The 19,241-nt window shown below is 41.2% G+C and overlaps 1 protein-coding gene across 11 annotated transcripts in view; it reads left to right on the top strand.

Annotated features, from left to right (window-relative positions):
* LOC111250646 (uncharacterized) overlaps positions 1–18,192 on the top strand; it is a 112,054-nt gene extending 93,862 nt beyond the window's left edge. For 8 of the 11 annotated variants that reach the window (XM_086989767.1, XM_086989769.1, XM_086989776.1 and 5 more), the window contains 6 exons: positions 2,737–3,300; positions 5,811–5,929; positions 7,047–7,231; positions 8,930–9,073; positions 10,863–11,021; positions 14,183–18,192. In XM_086989767.1, coding sequence (XP_086845893.1) covers positions 2,737–3,300; positions 5,811–5,929; positions 7,047–7,231; positions 8,930–9,073; positions 10,863–11,021; positions 14,183–14,213 — 1,202 coding nt within the window. In that variant the 3' untranslated portion in view covers positions 14,214–18,192. The remainder of the gene's footprint in view (positions 1–2,736; positions 3,301–5,810; positions 5,930–7,046; positions 7,232–8,929; positions 9,074–10,862; positions 11,022–14,182) is intronic. The other 3 variants (XM_086989770.1, XM_086989777.1, XM_022806144.2) reach the window with 2 other exon arrangements.
* The last annotated feature ends 1,049 nt before the right edge of the window (positions 18,193–19,241 follow it).

A 19,241-nucleotide genomic window follows, 5' to 3' on the forward strand; every position in this document is an offset into this window, starting at 1 on the left:
TTCTAATATATGGTTAGTAAAGATAACGTGACAGAGTGCGCCATGTGGTGCATAAGGATGCAACACCACATATGCTCTTGATATACACTCCAAGCGGCCAATAATAGCAAGAATGATAGTGATAAATATTAGATGTGGAATAAGATTTCCCACATACTAAGGGTCTTAAGAAAGTCTGATTACTCATGAGGCCCTTTTATCATCGAAAATAGATTAATGATCAGGCTCAGCACGACATCCGCAGGTGGTAGGTTTCAGGCGGAAGTTACTTATGATACTTTTATGTAGAGTTAGTTCTAGCGTACATGGTAAAAAAGTTCATACGACTTCATACGTCCGAGTAAAGTATTATAAACGAACTTGAGCTCCATCTCTGAGGCACGCGGCTTGTGGTAGTTGGACCTTACCCTCAACACGCATACTTACAGACGGCATAATGTGTAATTGCTCCTTAGGTTTCTTTCGTTAACTCAAGCTTGCCTTTTTTTTTTACGAAGCATTCGATCTAGACCATATCGAACGTCGCTGTTTGTTGGCATTTATGGGCGAGCTAGCTTAATTATTCGCTTCTCATATTAGCAGCGGTACTAGTAACAGCAAACACAGTAGAACGTAATTGAACGGGAAACGATATAGAGTCCGCTTGCATTATTACAAGTCTGCCGCTTTGTCGTGTAGTTCTATTCTAAGCCCGTTTTAACTGCACTCTTGGGACCTGTACCGTCTCCGTTAGTTATCCAAGCCTGTAACGGCCACGTTCATAGCTATGAGGGGGGCTTAGCAGCAGCAATTCAGTTCCACTATTCTCAAATACAACCTATCAGAACACGATCTCTGACTGAAGTTGCTCGCTTGCAAAGACTGACAACGCTCTGCGTTCGAGGGTCTTTATCCGCCACCTTTTACTAAATAACGCTCTCATAATGCTGAATGAAACTTTCCATCCCATTAGGTTTGCCAAAATTGTTTGCTTAAAAAAGAAGTAACACTTGTACGGTTTTATTGTACGACCATTATCAATCAAGTATTGTTTTTTGTGTCTACTCGAGCGCTCTATATGAACCTTCATTTGCCCTTTTTCTAAAATCTGTTTTGTCTTCAAACAAAACAGTATGATTATTAATTGAGTTCGTTAGCTGATTGAAACTAACATTGAGAAACTCTGAAACATGAGCTAATGGTCTACCAAAATAACGAGACAGTGACCGTTAGTATTTTTCCGATACTTACATGGCTTGAGTGGAGTTTTGTGGGTGCTTCCTTACCCAAGCAGAGAAATTTCAATGGATCTTCTCTAATAGCTACTTTTAGAGGATCATACACAATAACTGTATTCCGAGCTGATATGGCTTCAATCTATTCTCTTTTAATTTTCATCTGTATACATATGCCCATTTTGGGACATCTGCTGCTAGTCTTACTACTATTCGCTCAGTATGCCATGTCAAACTCGAGCGTACCCGTGTTACCCAGCGAGAGAGTCACTGAACATACTGAAGTGTCGAATCTTTTATGATGTGGTTTTCGACTGTAGAAGACCTTATCGAATTTAAATTGCGACCACCACAAAAGTGATCCCCATCTTATCTGTTTCCTCACGGATCATTGTATACCTTCCGTTTGTTGGCAAACATTAGTCAACGTTATTACTTATGTGACCGCGTTCAACACTACATGAAGCACCAGCAGGAGGAAGAAAACCAGTGCACGTGCTGCAAGCCGTACTGGTATATTTGGTATTCCTGCCTCTGACGAAGTCTGCGAGCAAGAGAAGGGAAAATGCTAGCTGAGTCTCTTCAAGCGAATTCTAATCGAAATTTTGTCTTCATTTTAGTGTATCCCAACGCTCCGAATAAAGACAGGCACCGTGAGTTGTGCATAGCGTTAGTGAGCAGAAGCAAATGTAAAAAAGGGCAAGCCCAACAAGAGAACTAGGAAAATACGATGGATAGTTGTTTCTACTGGCGGCCATAACTCGTATAAACAGAGCTTATTTTTCTGGACGTTATAGCTGCTTTATGCAACAGTGTTATCAACACAACATTGGGCAGAGTCCGCATACAGCTTGTATCAGCTGACCTTATATTTGCAAAACTATACAGGGGCCTTTGTGGTCGTATACAGATTGTAAGGCGTGAAGTGATTAACGTCAAAACATTGGAATATCCCGATTTACGTCGACAGCTCTTCAGTTATCTCTTTCAAGGGCGCCTGTATAGGAAAGTGCGCGTATATCCTAGTAGCTTCACATGAGCTGCAATTAACGCAGCAGTTATTAAACGGTGTTTGCGTAAGAGGTAGTCGGGCAAGACTTAGCAAATGTATTTTTAAATACTTTAACTGACAAATCAACGGATATTGTATAGCCTTAGTTTTTTTAGAAGTTTACGATAACTGCGAATATGTGATATAATTATCATTGTCTACCAGAGAGTACAGTACCAAACTCAGGTTAGGAGCTCCACGCGGCGCTAGAAGCCATAATTTATTCCATCTAGGACACTGCGGTCGTACGTTGCTGCACGCAACTGCGAACGCTGCAAACGAGCTGCACATACTTACCCATTCCAGCTGTTCAGCTTTTTTTTTTAAAGGCACCTAACTTAAGCACTACAGAGCTAGTTTGCCCGTAACGGTCGTTCTAGGTAAAGTTGCATGCTTACATTCGTGTTTGTGTATGTTGGATAATGATTACAGTATTAAAGTAAATTAAACTAACAAGCTAACCTGTCGCAGTTGCTGCTGTTTCAGCGAGCGGGGGGGCCGGGGGTGGTGGTGGTGGTGGAGGTGATCAAGGCAGCCATATTCATCATGGGGTGGCCACGACGGGTGGCCACTACCCCTCCCCCCACGGAGCGTCGGTCGCCGTTGGAGCGGTAACGGTTGGCGCGCCCACTGTAACTGCCCATAACTCGCACGGTTCACACAACTCGCACAACGGCCATAGCGGGTCGACCGGTAAGACGGTGCACTTCTCCCCTTCAAAGAGCGGCGGGAGCGCTAACTCTCTAAAGAGGTCGAAGAGCTTTGCAGCTCAGAGCAGCCAGAATGGCAGCAGTAGCAGCAGCGGTAGCCACGGCGGAGGCCACTACGGCGGCGGCGGTGGCAGTTGCGGAGGGAGCGGCGGGGGCAACAGCCATTCGAACCATCATGGCGGCTCACAGGGATCTGCCGCTCAACAGCTACAACAGCAACAGACGCAACTGCAGCAACAGCTTAGCCAGGCCATCCAGGCACAGGACGAAAACGGACACTCAAGCGCCGCGCTCAACGACCCTCTTGTCAAGAAAGCGCTCAACGGTTAGTGCACGATCAAACCAAACAAAAACTGACAAACTGAATACGATTCGTAAACAAATCAGGTTATCTACCCACAAAGGCCAAATGACCCAACCCTGAACGCCCTCGCAGGCGTTCTTCTGCGAGGGGCCGAAGCGTAGCTATTAATTTTTTTTTTTTTTCATATTTACGAATGACACTGTGTGTGTCATGACATATTGATTAATGTCATTTACGCACTGAGGCTGTGACCGTCAATGTTATTTGCCGTGTGCTCTATAGCTGAGTTCATATTTCATATGTTATTTGGTAAAAGTCAGGGCGGCCGATTTACAGTCGCCACGGGTTCCGTTACCATCGTTGGATTATATGGAAACGTGACAAACGTTAATGTGACATCTATGAAAATTGCGCTACTTTGCAATGGTGCACATCTTTTTTTTTTTTTTTTTTGCATTCGGGATGCACTCTTTGAATCTCGGTTTATTCGGACATCGTCACTCGGGCTTTGGGCAGGCGAGTTGTAGTGAACCATGGAGAATCAATCCTAGGATATAAGTGGTTTACCGATATGAAACGACAACGACGGAGAGAGCTGGCCCGACAAATCTTGCATTTGATGCGGAAGTTCGACTACGAAAAACACCGTGACTCGTTGGTTGAAAACAATATCGACCTCGAAAGAGAGTCTTGTGGAAGATCTCCTGCGAGTGTCAACAATGAAAAGCTAAGGGCTACGGTAAAAGTTAATCCATCTCAACGAGTACGGTTGTCATTATTTAGCTTTGGTCTGCGTTGAAATATTACACTTGTTCATATAAGCCAAACTAGCAAGAAAAATATATGCTACAGTTTGAAAAAGAATTAAAAGATATACCTGGAAGCGCTTGCTTCTCCTTGCTTCCGCGTTACGACGATGCCCTATTCCTGCAATCCATGAATCATTACTTATGATGGAAAGCTGATCTTTTACAACTAAACAAGCGGGGTATCACCCTGAAGCACCCTGTATAGCTGCTGAGGTGTATAGTGTCTCGGTAGTCTAATGCAATGCTATTCACTATAGCTTCATAAGTCCTGCTTCGTCGATTGTAACTATACCGAAGTATACCGTCTACGCTTAAAGCAGTCGATGAAAAAAGTCCGCGTTAAGTATCCAAAATGAATGAACAGAGGTATTATTGCAGGACAAAGTTCAAGTTCACACTTCAAAAAACTTGCCTGACCCTGTTCTAACAGATTACCATTTTTTAAATCTGGAAAAGTTCCTAATAGAAAAAATTATAAACATCTCAGAATGATATCGGAATCGTTTTTTAAAACCTCAAAGATTCTTGTACTTTAGACATTTAAGTCACTGGGACAAATAGTCATCCTCCAAAAGGCAGAAGGCCATAAATAATAATGGTGCATACTTCGACTGAAAATGAGAAAAAGCAAAATATATAAAAAAAAGTTCAAAGAGTTGGAATTACGTATATCACGTTTTATACATGAACGACTTGGTATATGCAGAACTATACACTGTCATATGTATTCGCGTATACGACGAAATGGGACGGGGCACACTAAGGATCTGGCCACAAGCTTCATGATCGAGGATTCTTTATGATAGCCATAACTAAAGTGGACTCATGGAGACAAAGTGAAACCATACCATCCCTAATGTTATGCTACAATTGTACTTTTTTCAACCGTGCCTTGTTAGTTGGATTGACTCAACGACAGTGTAGACCGCGAGGCACTTTGTAACGAAATAGTTTAAGAAAAATTGCGCTACAGAACTTGCTTAGTTTACCTCTTGATCTGTTGCAACGGCTGCTACCTCCTGACATTTTGCTGTAGTGTTCAGGTTACGTAGCCGTAATGGTAGATTTTTCTATATATTTGAAAAACGGCATATCTTTCAGGATCTTGCGCGGGCGTATCAGCTATGATTTGCTATCCTAGAACGGTGCAACACTGAGTTCTGTAGAATATTCAGCCTAGAAACGAGCGTATGATGGATAGATATGCATTAAAGCTAACATGTACGTTTGGTATCATTCCGCTTGAATATATGCACATATTACGTACTACATAACGACTGCATAGTTTGAAAGCTACTACTTAAAAGTATGATGTTCAAATTAGTACGTACTATCAAACTAGTGTCCGTTTTGTCCTTTCTACTAAAAAAAAAAAGTAGAAATGCTGACACAACCGATGCCAGCGTGTAATATTCAGGTATCCAAGAGTATCTTGCAGATCCCTTAAAACTTACCATACCTATCTAGGATCTGCATTTGTGACAGCAATGTCTCGAGTGTTAAGTTGAAGATCACCGGAATTAGCGTACTTGATAACCTCTACACTAGCTGATCAGCATAAATCGTGATACCAGTTGCCGAGTGATACCCCATCGGGAGTTTTACCCTTCTGTCGTCGGACTTATTATCTCAGATCGACTAAGCGAACTTGAGCAAAAAGAAATTGCCGTAGTTAACTACTATACAGTAACCGTTTTTATTTATGTATGATGACGTTTTCAGACCCAAACCTTCTAAACATCATGCAAATCATGGAGGTTGTACGGACGATCTGCAGTAAGGCGACTGAGGGAATCCAGCACGCGGGGCCCTCCGCTCAGCTTTGCCTTTCTATAATCGAGGTCAGTAGTTCTTTCCATGCAATTCTCCACTGAAGTACGCTGTACGTTTATGCTCTATATCGCAAGTGAAGATCACGCGATCTGTGACCCACTCTCTCGCTCTCGTACTTTTACTGCAACAGCGATGACAACTATCGCATGTAACCACTACCTTTCTGTACGCGCGTGCCGTTGCCTCGCTTCCTGTTGGAGAACGAAGGCTCAGAGGAAGCTTATTATAATAGGTTGCCTAGCGTGACGTCTTACACCGAATTCTTACATTTCCGTATTTCTGCTGGCCGTATGCCTCGTAGCAGCCATTCCTGAAATTGGACTCGGGGCACGGCTCCTCTAGCCGCCTTGGAAAAGCATGTTGATGCTATGCTCTTGGCCGACTTGCTTTTGAAGCTGGGCAGGCTAACGCGCCTGCAGGCATGCGTGTAGAGACCTTATCCGAGAGATATTATAAAGTATCACTATTAAAACTATCATAGAAAACGAGACTTCAGTACTTAACGCGCGGGACGGAATGGGGAACGCGGCGTGTAACTTTGTTGCAGTGTGCCTAGAGGAAAAGTTACAGCCATGTTAGCTCAACAGCACCAGTATTACTATTACTACAACCAGCACGAAGCTACCGCTAACGTTACAAAGCAACAAGGCTTCTTTGATATTCGACGTCTGAATTTCACACTTGTCAACTTGTTGTTGTTTGATAGATACGTCTTGTTGCACCCGAAATTTTACGAAGACACGTGCATATATCCGTGTGTAATGCTTCTGCGAAGAGAAACATTTGCGCACCGCGAATATGTTATAGAATACTGAAAAACAAAAATCCTACCTTGTCTTTTTTTTTTTTATTAGAAATGAAACTTTCTGCTCTTGAACTTATCAACTTATCTCGTATCTATATGGCCTAATGGCACTGTTAACGTTACTAGATGACGTCATCACTATTACTTTGGTCTCTTTGCGGAGTTTTTCTTACCTATGTATATTCTGATTACAATAGCATCTTCGCGATGTTGTTACCAAAAACAAAGAGGATGGTAATTGTTTATGTGACATGTTGTTATTGTTAATAGTCTTGCGTGATCTAAAAACGAATCTACCTTTGTGTTTGTGCTGGTTATAGAAAGAGAAGGGTGACACGTTCTTAGAGAGCTTGTTGAACAGCTGCCGTGAATGGTATACCGAGAGGGACAAGCTCCTGAGGTCTCCACAGGAAGGCTCCGCCGTGTCAAAGCGATGGACAGCTTACGTGACGTTCGTCGCCGAACTTTACTATCGCCTCAGGCCGCAACGACTCATCACCCCAAGGTCATTGGTTAACCTGTGTCCTACTGTTTACTTCTTCAGTACCAATTGTTGTTCAGTTAAAGTTCATAACCTTGACCACCGCTTAGAAACAATTAGGTGTATGTGGTCGTTAACAGTTGCTACATACGAGGTTTTATCGCTTTTCTGTATGGTTAGTCCTACGCTATTGTCTGTGTGCAGTTAAAGGCTTGGAACAGCAAAAGAAAGTGAGAAAACGAACACCTTTACACCAATTAGGTTCAGTGCTGGGCGTGGAGGAAGCAGTAAGGAAGAAGACAAAGGCCTGTTCTTCTTTATCAAACGACTGCCGTCTTTGCCGCTATTTTATCTGCATTGGCCTTTTTTTAGTAGGAAGCTACGCAGGATACAAAGCAAACGCCAGTGACAGCAGTGTGTGTTATAAAAAGGTTGGTGAAGGGAATGAGTTAACGGGCGCCTCTCGGCACTGGCAAAAGGCCAAATTTAGCTAATTTTCAGCTCAGTGGCAGATCGCTTTCCTTTCCGGCCTCAACTGCCATTCCAGTCATTAAGCAGCGTTGACTATCGGTGTCGCTCAGTGTTTGAGGCGAAGAAAACAGGGCACCGTTGACCCCATGTCGGCCAGGTTAGGTATCACCTTGCATCCAGATTAACAGCAATGGTCTGTACCTGCTAAATTGCTCTTCTAATGCGACAAGGTGGTCAGCCGACTGGCTGTTTACTCCCAGATCTGTTCTCAAAATGAAGATCCTCCGGGCACCTCATTGCATGGGTAAGAAAAAATAGGATAGACAAAAAACATGGATCAAACACACTGCTCCGAACTATAGTGAAAGGCAGTGAAAAATTGCGGAAACAGGCAGGTAACGTTAGAGGAGACATAAACATGAGCCGCAACCAAATGAGCTAGAAGAATTAGATGTGCGCCCGTCATCAACATGATTATCGTCCGATAATTTGGATCGCCGTGTGCACACAGAGGGTCCCCAATCTGTGTGTAGAAGCTAGGGCATCACTGATAGGGGGATTTCCATTTTCTGCCACTCGACCAACTGGTGATAGACGAAATGGTGCGGACAAATATTGCTAGTGGCTCACTCGAATTCAAGAGAGACGACAGAGATACAGATAGCCAGCTGGTGGTGGTATTTTTATGTTTATTGAAGACCTTATTAAGGGAAGGCCCAGCAGAATATGTGAAAACGGGAACTCAAAGAAAACGTTCATTAAAAGAGCTCAATTATTCGATAATTAGAGACTAGTCGATAAAGGTCTACTTGGATAACTTTGAGTAAATAATACATCGCGCTGTAGAAAGCAAAAATCACTGAGTTTAACCATTAGTATCTCATTTAGTTCACAGAGATATAACAACTTTTCTCATATAAATTTGGACCGAGTGATCAAAGTTTCGTTTTGAGCCGACCTGAACGATATAGTAGAACGAAATAAAGTATTTGTACGTGTGTGTATACAGTATGTTTCGTGTACAATTATCTTGGATAATTACAGCCGCTAGACGTGAACGGCAAGAACGAAAACAATACAATTTCTTTCAATAGATACTTTTTGCAATGATGTAGTGTGAGGTCCTAGGCTTCGTACTGCCGCGAAATTCCCTTAGTATACTGTGTTTTTCTGCGACGTTAGAAAGCAGTACCCTTGCCGCTGCCTTCGAATGCGGCCTTGGTCATCATCATGTGATCTCTTACGTTGCAGGGCGGTGACGCTGTGCACGCTCCTGTACGACTGCCTTGAACTGCTGTTGAAACCGGCCTCCCTCAAGAATCCCACCGAGCTCGAATGTCTTCGCACCGTATTATCTGTTGTCGGAAAACAAATCGACACTGACGCTCCGCTTAGGTACGTAAATCTCTAACTCAATTCAGGATATTTTACGTCTACGGGAACGAGTCAACTTGCCGATATAATGCCCAAAAGTCAACTAAATAGTAGAACTCTCGTGGAGACTCGGTTTCCTATTTTTGACAAGAATGTTTAAGTCATTTGTTCGTCAGGACACTATCCAACGCTGCAGGCACACAAAGGAGCTTCGTTTTTCTCTCAAATATCTGGAAGTAAATATTAGATCGAGAATTGAAACGAATTCATTCAAGCATCGCAGGACTAGATGATAGAATCGATAAAGCCTAGTAGAGCCGTAGATATCCATCTGATGTGGCACCATCCCGAAATACTATTGGGCGTAACTCGCTCCTCTGAATCCGTAGGATCTACCTAAGCATGACAGATCGCGTCGAACAGTACAGAGCGATTCGCTAAACAGCTGCTATCATTCGGGCTGGACGCATCGAAATCTATACTAGATGTCGCTAATTTGGTTTTCAGAACCTGGCGAATAAAATTAATGGCCTAATAAGGCATTACGTATATGAAACTGAAGAAGCTAGGTTAATGAGAGCTGCGTCGTGGGCAGGCCACGGAGAGAAAAATGAGTCCCGTGAGCTTTGAGTGGCCTCAGCTAAGCAGCGATTGCCATGTATCTCAGCGGCTCGAGTCGGCATTCGACGAATCGAAAAATTATCAATCTGTCAATGCCCATCAATATTATTCTGTCAATAATCATCAATAGTAGTTCCGGTATACAGTAACCTAGTTTGCTTTTCTTATATTAACTACATTGGCAATAAATAGTAATTATAATTGAAAGCCGTTAGATGATGTGAGTGAGAAGGATCAAGTGGTTTGTTACTCGTTATCGCTTTAATCTCATCCATCTATCGACTGTGCCTAAAGTAGTCCTCTGTAGTGTTCTGTTGCGCTGTATCTGCAGAAAATTCAGAACACAAAATTCTGCTACGAATTGCTTGCAGATACATGCTAATGGTGTACGCGATAAGCAGAAGCCTCTTCCTCAGAAACTATACGGGCCTACGTCTCGTAAAAATGTTCTAATACCACATGAGTGGTTTGTCTTTGCTTCTGCCCAAGCTGTTTGAAGGTACAAATAGTTGAGTGCCTTTTGACACATACCAAACTATGGGCCTCATAAGGCACACGTAAGATTTTACTAGACTTCTACGGAGAACCAGTGTTTGATACCAATAATATAAGGAGACCATTAAGGTTTCAGATCTTGTATTCACCTTTTTTTTTTTTACTTTCAGATATTTTTCTTCGAGCCAGTGGCAGTAGGAAATATTCTATAATGTTGTTAGATCACTAAAATATTATCAAGATGCAACATTTCATTATTTTAGACGAGTTTATTCGCTCAAAGTATGTGCTGATCGTCGAGGAACAATCAGTGACAGAAGAATAAGAATTTAGATACGACCTTGAAAAAGATTACTACTTTTAAAGACGGACTAGCCTCCTATGGAAAACTATCAGTTTCACATTATTTTCTATTCATAACGTCTTTAGAAGAAAATTATTGACACTATACGCGCTTAAAAAACAGGAGGCTGTAGCAGGTTAACTGATTTGGCAATCTACAGTCGAACATTTTGACTGGTTTAGATTATGCTAAGTAAACACGCAACCGATATCTGAGGTGACTACCGGCAAATCTTAAATATCCGTGTATTCGGCCATTTTTCACAACCTCCGTACGCAAACACTCAAGCCTACAGAGGCTAATTCATTGCGGTATGCTATTTCTACGTTTCTGTAATAATCTACCTTTCAGGATGAACAATCTGGTCGTGCAGATGCGTGAGTCGTTCCTTGGCCCGATTTCAGCTAATAACCAGCAGATGCGCAAAAGCATCCTAGAGATGATCGAGCTTCGGGCTTCCTCCTGGACCTTCGATCTCCAACAATCGATGTACTACTTCCCCTACACTAAGTAAAAACACAACACTGATCACCTGTACTATTAAGACAGATATTTTAAAATGGGCGTCTCATCGTAAGAGAAACGGCAATACACAACTGCTAATTGTAAAATCCACCGTAGTACCACGAGCACAGTTTTCAAGACCATAAAAGACTGTTATAACTCACAAAATATGGCGACAAAGTCGTTCGACTGATCATTGTCATCACGAACAATTTCTCGCTATAGTTATAGCTTATATTCACTACTCTACAAAAACCGTAAAATGCCCGTAGACGCGTACACGAATTTAAGAAATGATAAACATACATTATAGTTGACGTACATAAGATCCAAGATCGATCCGATGCAGCATTGCAGTTTTACCCGACCGGGTTCTGAACAGAGGCTTCCGACAGCACATAATTGAAAGAAAAAAGATAACAGTAAAATTAATATTGATGATCATTTTTGTCGCCTGCGTTCGTTGAAAGAAAATTACTCGCTTTTGAACTAGCCAGTATCGGGCATCTGCTTTCCAGCTGTGGTCCACATTGAGCTGCGTTAAGATGTTCGCTGTCCAAGTACACTTTGTTATTGAGTGCACGAAAGCTAGAGAATAACTCTGTCATAAAATGTCTCCTTTAAGCGCGCATCGTCCTAAGCAGCTAAACAGAATAGGTCCAGACTAGGTTTACAGTGGGTGCTAACGAAGCTTGCACAGGCATACCCAGTTTTGTCTGTACGCATATGTAACACTTCACATCTAATTCCTCACCGCAATGAAAAAAAAAATCACGAAGAAGAAAAACAAAATCAGATATGGACACATTATCCTTTTACACGAGGTACGTAGTTCGGGAGATGGACCGTTTATCGTTAATGTTGGATTGTCGAGGATCGACAAGAATGGATAAAACCGCTTTGTTTCGAGCTTGTAGCTGCTTTACAGTTATTGCTTTGAAGCAGTAAGATTCATACTAAATCACGATGATGAACCTTAGGCGCCGAATACATGAGCTGGAACTATTGAAACAATGCGACATGTCTGAACCAAATACTGTCTTAGACTCCGGGGCAGCAAGCAAAGAATCCCGTCAGTAGAACAGGAAAGAGGATCAGAAAACAAGAAATCAACGCCAATAAGCAATTCATACGTGAACAGAACGACTCGGAGAGCGCAGATCTGTCGTGCATGTGCTATTATACGCTACAAGTAATAATTACGTGTATCACGTAACGTATGTAAATCGCTTCCACATTTCTCGTGCCACGAGACGTGTATCCCGATGATGGCCGGATGGTTTTATTCGCAATGGGCCTGTTCGTACATACGTACATATACAACATCACTGAACAGAAAACAAGAGAGGGAATGAAGACGAGATGTTGGTCACATAGTACTGAAACTAATACTCATATCTATAGCTATTTGTCCCTTTACTCGAGCCTGGTTGACCGCCTGGAGGCGGCGGACGTACGAACTGCTAAAAGCTTGGCAACAGGAGTCCAGTTAAACAAAGAGAAATAGAATGGTTCTCTTGAGAATCGTTCGCCGCAACACAATGGACTTCTGATATATTTGTTAATTCCTGAAGAAAGACGAAAACGAAAATGCCTCGATTTCGATGAAATATAATTACTGCTGTGTTAATACAGTTGCTACAATATTAGTAGTGGTTGTACAACTGTTACAAGCGCATGGTTAGCACTATTGCGACCATAAGTTATTCTAACATCCATAAGTTGGCTCTGGAAAAGATGCACACACATAGATTACCTTCGTCAGCTATAACGTCGATAGACTTTTCAATTGTTTGAACCTTATTCGATGCCAGTATCACTCCCCCAATGACTCTAGCGGGCGCACGTTATAATACTCACTATATAAATACCCACATACACTCCAAGGAAAATACAGCCGAAAACGTTTTTTTTTTACCGCCCTATTCATCGTTTTCGATATACAGCGTCAAAATATATCAAGAGAGAAATATAGATTCGGAGATAGAAGAACGGCAAGGAAAACATAGCGGTAGAACGCGACGAAACTTGTAGCGTCGTCGCAATAATTAGAATAGTTTGATAATATAGGGGTGTCTATAATGATCATGTGGTATTCTTCGTTGTTTCTTCAATAATTCCTAACGCTACGAAAATAACGCACCCAATCAAAAACATGTTAAATAGATATACAATGCTGAAGTCATGATATTTGAAAGGATATTGAAGGGAAAAATCGGAACTCTTCGATCATTCATATATCTGCTCGCTTATTTCGATTACGATTCGGCGACCGTAGCGTGCAGCATTCGATGCAGGAAGTACGCGTTTAATTTACCCCTGACTTCTCTCTCATAGAGTGATATTGTATTTTTATTTTAAATACAGATACCTGTTTATTCTTTTTATGTAATATGTTTGCAAATGCTCGAAAGCAGTAATTAAGTAATAGTTCCGTGCGCAATATTAAGGGTCATCGGTATCCTGTAATGACCCGTCGTCACCGGACGATTATTGGAGCCAAAGGGAGAACTCACAAAAAATATATCAATAATTAGGTTTTTAAAAGACTATCGAGAGAGATCGAACTGTAACCGTTTAAACTTACGTTCGTAAACATTCTTCACAGACGGCACTGGGAGATATCAGCGAATCACGTTTCGAAACGAACTAAAAGAAGATTAGAAAACTGACAATTCCGAGAATCCATATTTCGCCCAGACGCGTATCAGAAGTACGTTGCCATTGTTATGAGCAACAACGCTCCTTGCGCTTGCACGACGGGCCACAAGCTAAGCTAGTGGCTCTCGCAAACGAAATGCCCAGCAAACTAGGCATATTTACCGTTTTCTTTCTTTCTTTCTCAAGATGGATAATACGATTTTGCTGAAAGCTACCTTCTTCAAAATTGAAGCGCCATAGTAAAACAGGCCGTTCGAAATAAATGAATGGCTTTGTACGCTATGGCCTCAAGTACCTAGAGAACACTCTATGATAGGAAGGCGATAACTGCCAGTCCGGCATCCAGAGTGGGTCCGCTATCTGGACCATTGATTCAGAGACAAAAATTCAACGCGGGAAAATGGGTTCATTTAAGTATTTTGGCCTTATAACTTATATAGAAGTAAGGAAGGCTTATACTTCTCAAGCTATTCAAGCTAATTTTCCTACTTTGAACTATTTTTCAGTCAATTAACCCGCCTACCACCGCGCGTGTAATTCGCCTGAATTTTTCGAATCGTGGCTGGCCGACGGCTCAGATCCCTGTTGATCAATGGCCGAATTAACGACACGGTTGTAGAGCATCGAGTGACCCTAAAAAAATCGATATGGATGTAAAGTGTTTCAACGTAGGAGAAATTACGTAAATCGAAAATCCTGGACGAGTCTGTGCGTTTGGCATTAACATAATGAGCCCGTTGCGATAAGCTTTCATACATTTGTAAGGTCTCCAGCTAGCGTCAAATATAATCGTTTGTCTCGACGGACCAAACAGTTCTATTTAGTTCAATCAGCCTGACAGATGTCTAGGGACGGACTAGATTGGACGTATCCGAGGGGGGGGGCGCATCGTAGAACCGGCACGCTCAACTTCATCATACAATGCAATAAGCAATAATACAATGATTCATACAGACAGATAAGAGGCAAGCAGGAAGACATTATCACAATGAATGAATCACCCAACGACAATTGCTAGGAGGAGTATCGTTTACCCACATGTTCACGTAGTATGTATTACCCATACGACATGCACCTATAAATACACAATACAAATAGGTATATAATGCATAATCATTATTATCATTTCTGATCTAAACGCCGCTTGCTAGTAGCGTAGCTCTGAAACAGCGTGAAATGGCATATGAAAGACATGGCGGAAAACTGATGCGATTGCAGAAAGCCACTGTCCCCTAGAGGAAACTGTACAGGGATATACATGCAAGTGTCAGACGAAGCGTAAATATTTTTCGAAATACATAAACATGTACATTAGAGATACTAAAAAAAAAAAAAAAAAAAAAGCAAAAAATCAACAGAAAAGGAGGGCTTAATCTAATTCTCGATTGCTTCTGAGATAAACACCTGCAGTCAATGTTGTCATAAGGAGGAAGGAGGTTAACGTGGGCGGATGGAAACAACGAAAGAAAAACGCGTGCGGAACGTAGATAAACCGAATGAGTTGAGCTGTGAATAGAGAAAAGCACGAATGCGCTATTTCGTATACCCACTAGGACCATTCACTTTAGTAGTAACGCCGATAGACAAACGTCTATTGTTCCATGTTCCGATGACAAATCCTAAATGCTATGAAAACATATTATAATTATTATCTATACGAATAATAGCAAAGTAATTATTTCTAATAAGCGGCGTCAAATCGTTTCAAATACTGATTATTTAAAGTCCATACGACAATGGCAAACACCTGAACATAACATTTAATCATGACAAATAACAGTAGGTATCACATACGACAGTTTACACTTGAATTTTCCGGACCCGTGTGTGCTGGACCGCACCATTAGTTAAAAGAATCAAAAAAATAACAACTCATCAAATCCAGTGCTCAAAACTGACTGAAGCTAAAAGCAACAGTACGATCCCGGGTCTCTGGACGGAACACGATTAGTGGCCTTTGAGCCTGCACGATGATCAGGTAAACAAATATACAGCAAATTTGTATAATCAAAAAATAAACGAAAAATAACCCAAGTGTGTGGAAAATAAGTAAGCTGCGAAAGATTTTTTCTTACTTTTCAATTGTACAAACAGAGACTTCAGAGATCCTGCGTATGATGCGAAGCGTAAACATACATGCATACAGACACACGCACGCACGCACGGACAGTCGAAAGTAATGGTTTAAAGTGGAGTTTAGCGACGTGGACGATGATCGAGACTGACGACAGCTCTCATCACAATCAAAAGCTCCCATAGTTGAGCCGGTTTGCCTAAAGTCAGAGTAGAGGCTCGGTGATCTAGAGTAGTGTCAGCCTGAACGAACCAGCGGAACGCCTGCTATAGTCTGAAGAGTAATAAGTGGTCTGAACTGAAATATATAATGCCCATGTCGATTACTAGCTCGAAAGACATTATTAAAAATTACCTATTATTGACATAAACCAGAACAATCAATCGCCTACTCGGGTTGTCTAGTTGGCACATAGACGGCGGTGTATTCATCGCAAATTGATGAAAATCGATAATAATAATAGTAACGAAAGCGATAAACAAAAACAAAATAACACCAGTTTGGCTAGGTACAAATTCAAGTATATTGCTAACGTGTTGATCTGTTTAAGACAAATGCTATACGTATCGGCCGTCAGCATTAGTCATCCGTTCGCCTTACTTTTCTAATTGCGTGCGTTAGTTCTTCTCCAATGTTTCCTATACGAAAAAAATCAGCGTAGGCATTTTGTTTTTCTGATCTTGGCCCAGTGGCTTTTTGGAGGCAATTTTTACAAAGCTATTTGCCTGAAAGTTGGACGTTGGACGAATGGTTTCGTTAGGTGCTAGTTACGAAAACCAATCGACTATCACAGACCGGTATTTAAAGCTCAGCTTCACTCTGTCTGGTATAATTCAGGACGCTCCTTTCTGGTATTGGTTTTTTTTTCTATGCAATAGCATGGCCTGCGATGACGCTACACTTTCTGGGTGCATACGATCTATGGAAGTGTGTACCAACCTAATGTGGCCTTGATTTAGAAATTAAGTAGAATATTTGTCTAATTTCAATACTCATCGTTTCGATAGATGAACTACCAGAAGTTCGTGCGATTCATTCGATATCGCTAACAAGGTCAGCTCCGCTCGCGGGGCGACGCTGGTGATACCGTCGGCCACGGGCCATATGCCAGCAATTTACGCTCTATATAGTATATTAACGATTCTCATCTAGCAACTTTATTGTTAGATTGCTAATCACCATTTTCATAATAGTTATCTATGACATCGTTTATTTATTAATCTTGAGAAGATAACCTATCTACTATGACGACGTACCACAGAAGACCAAAAGCAAGATCACTGGCAAGGACGGAGAAAGCGGCGAAGGCCGATGCAATAAAGTTCTGCTGTAAAAGGTGCACAGAGTCCACGATTATTGCCAAGGTATAAGAGACGACTCACTGACTAAAGTTATCGGTAAAAATCAACGCTATAACAACATGAATAGGAAGCAATGGCATTGAGACACAGATATTTAGGGGTGACAAAATGAACACGAGGGAAACCATAGAGAGATAACGATAACTAATGATGATGATGACAATGCTAACAACAAATGGTAACGTAGGTGATGCTTTGCTTGAGAAGTTTTTAATGTATATATTATATCTGCGAAGAAGTTGGGGCGCCACTGAAAAGTAGTTCCCCCACGAAAAAGGGTTCTTTGAGCGCACTATGAGAGGCTTGCATAACGTCATTACTGAAGGCAATATAGTAATTAGGATACCGATGGTAATGCCGCTCGATAAAAGGAGAAACCGTTTGCGCGCATACCGAACGTTAATACGAATATTAGTAATTACAATACGAAGGATAATGATATAGATAATCATGAAAATAATAACATTGACAATGAGACGGACACACAGGCTATGAATAATAACAATAATAGACTAAGTATATAATAATAATAATAATAACAACAATGGAACGCCGAGGTAGAAATACCCATCGTCTGACTGTAGCCGAATTTTGCAATACAAACTGAAACGAAGATGGAAGAGTCGCTGCCATGTCATCGTTTTATTTGAAATTGACGGATGAAAATGGGCACATCATACGCTCAGCGTTTTCATACAATATTGTTTGGCCCAACGACCCCGATGATGATATGGTCAGCTAGAACGAACGACCAACCACTAGGTGGCGGTAGTGTTTCGAAAATACATAGAGATAGATGAGCTAGTCTTTTATCAGTGCCAACAATAGTTATGTCGTCAACACAATAAAACAGTATATAGAAAAAAAAAAAACACATCTAGATAAACGACAGCTAATTGTGTCTCGCTACAATAGTATAAACATCAATGTCAATAACGAGAGATACGATGTCATTAATGGTAACAACAATCAGAAACATTTTAGGAAACAAATTTGCAGCATGAATAACGATAGGTAAGAAGAAGAAAGAGAAAATTTGACTTAACAGTAAATAAAGCAACACCTATGTGCATTGTATTAACTTCGTTTGTTGTTATTATTACACACGTATTTAACATTAACTAAATTCAATACAAGGCTTAATGGTAAAATGAAACTAAATTCGGTCACTTGAGTGAACTTATTTATTACAGAGTTCTTATTTATTAAATAAAGCTGCTTTTTTTTTTAAATGTTTCGGTAACGGAGCTTTGCTGATGTTTGAGTCGAATTGTTGAACGTTTTCGAAGAAAACTGAGATTGCCTGCAAGAAAAACCAGCAGAGATTTTGAACAGTTGTCCTATAGACTGGAATTGACAAGTTAATCTCATCGAGTGGTCTCATAAAACCCAGATATTGTCCCAAAAGCTATTCGTTGCTTTAAAACCCACCGTTTACCACAACAGTATCGTACAGGCCAAGGTGGACATGCAACAACTTTCTGGGTCTGTCAACTTGCTGCTTAATTATATATAAACACTATTCCCAGACCTCAGATGATGATTGTTGTATTATATTAATTTGATATTCTTTTTGTCTCCCTGTGCCTTAAATCATGCAAAGAACTCATAAACTAAAAGTCGTTAATGCGCTAGCTAACGACCCACGAGGGAATCCAATGATCGCAATTTCTCGCTGACCGGAATAGTTGGGCCTGTCGCATGGTATAACCTGGCACTGCTTCAGGGGCAGTTTTGATCGTAAGACTTTGCGCTGACGAACTTTTGTCGGTGTGTTTTTTCGAAAACAAAGACTATAGCATTAGATTCAAAAGCTAAAAGAGTGTATGCTATAGGATGGGCCAAAGGCTTATATTCTAAAAAATCCTCCCACCAATGGAAACAATAGTTTCTTTCTATGTCCCCGGATATAATTCCCATTATATATAAGAAACAAGGTCAATAAATGTTCCCGTAGAAACGGCTTCCATGACTCGATTCGTTTTGCGTAACTTTGCATTATGGCTCTGTATAGTTCACCGTCAGAGATTGCAAATTGTATTCGGAATTGTTTAGTACACATTATCCATCACCTAGCCGTACAAGGACAAACTGGGAAGAGTAAATAGACCAAGGTCACTAGATGCCACT

The sequence above is a fragment of the Varroa destructor genome, unplaced genomic scaffold (assembly GCF_002443255.2).
Source record: "Varroa destructor unplaced genomic scaffold, Vdes_3.0 BEIS01000005.1, whole genome shotgun sequence".
In the NCBI taxonomy this organism is placed as follows: domain Eukaryota; kingdom Metazoa; phylum Arthropoda; class Arachnida; order Mesostigmata; family Varroidae; genus Varroa; species Varroa destructor.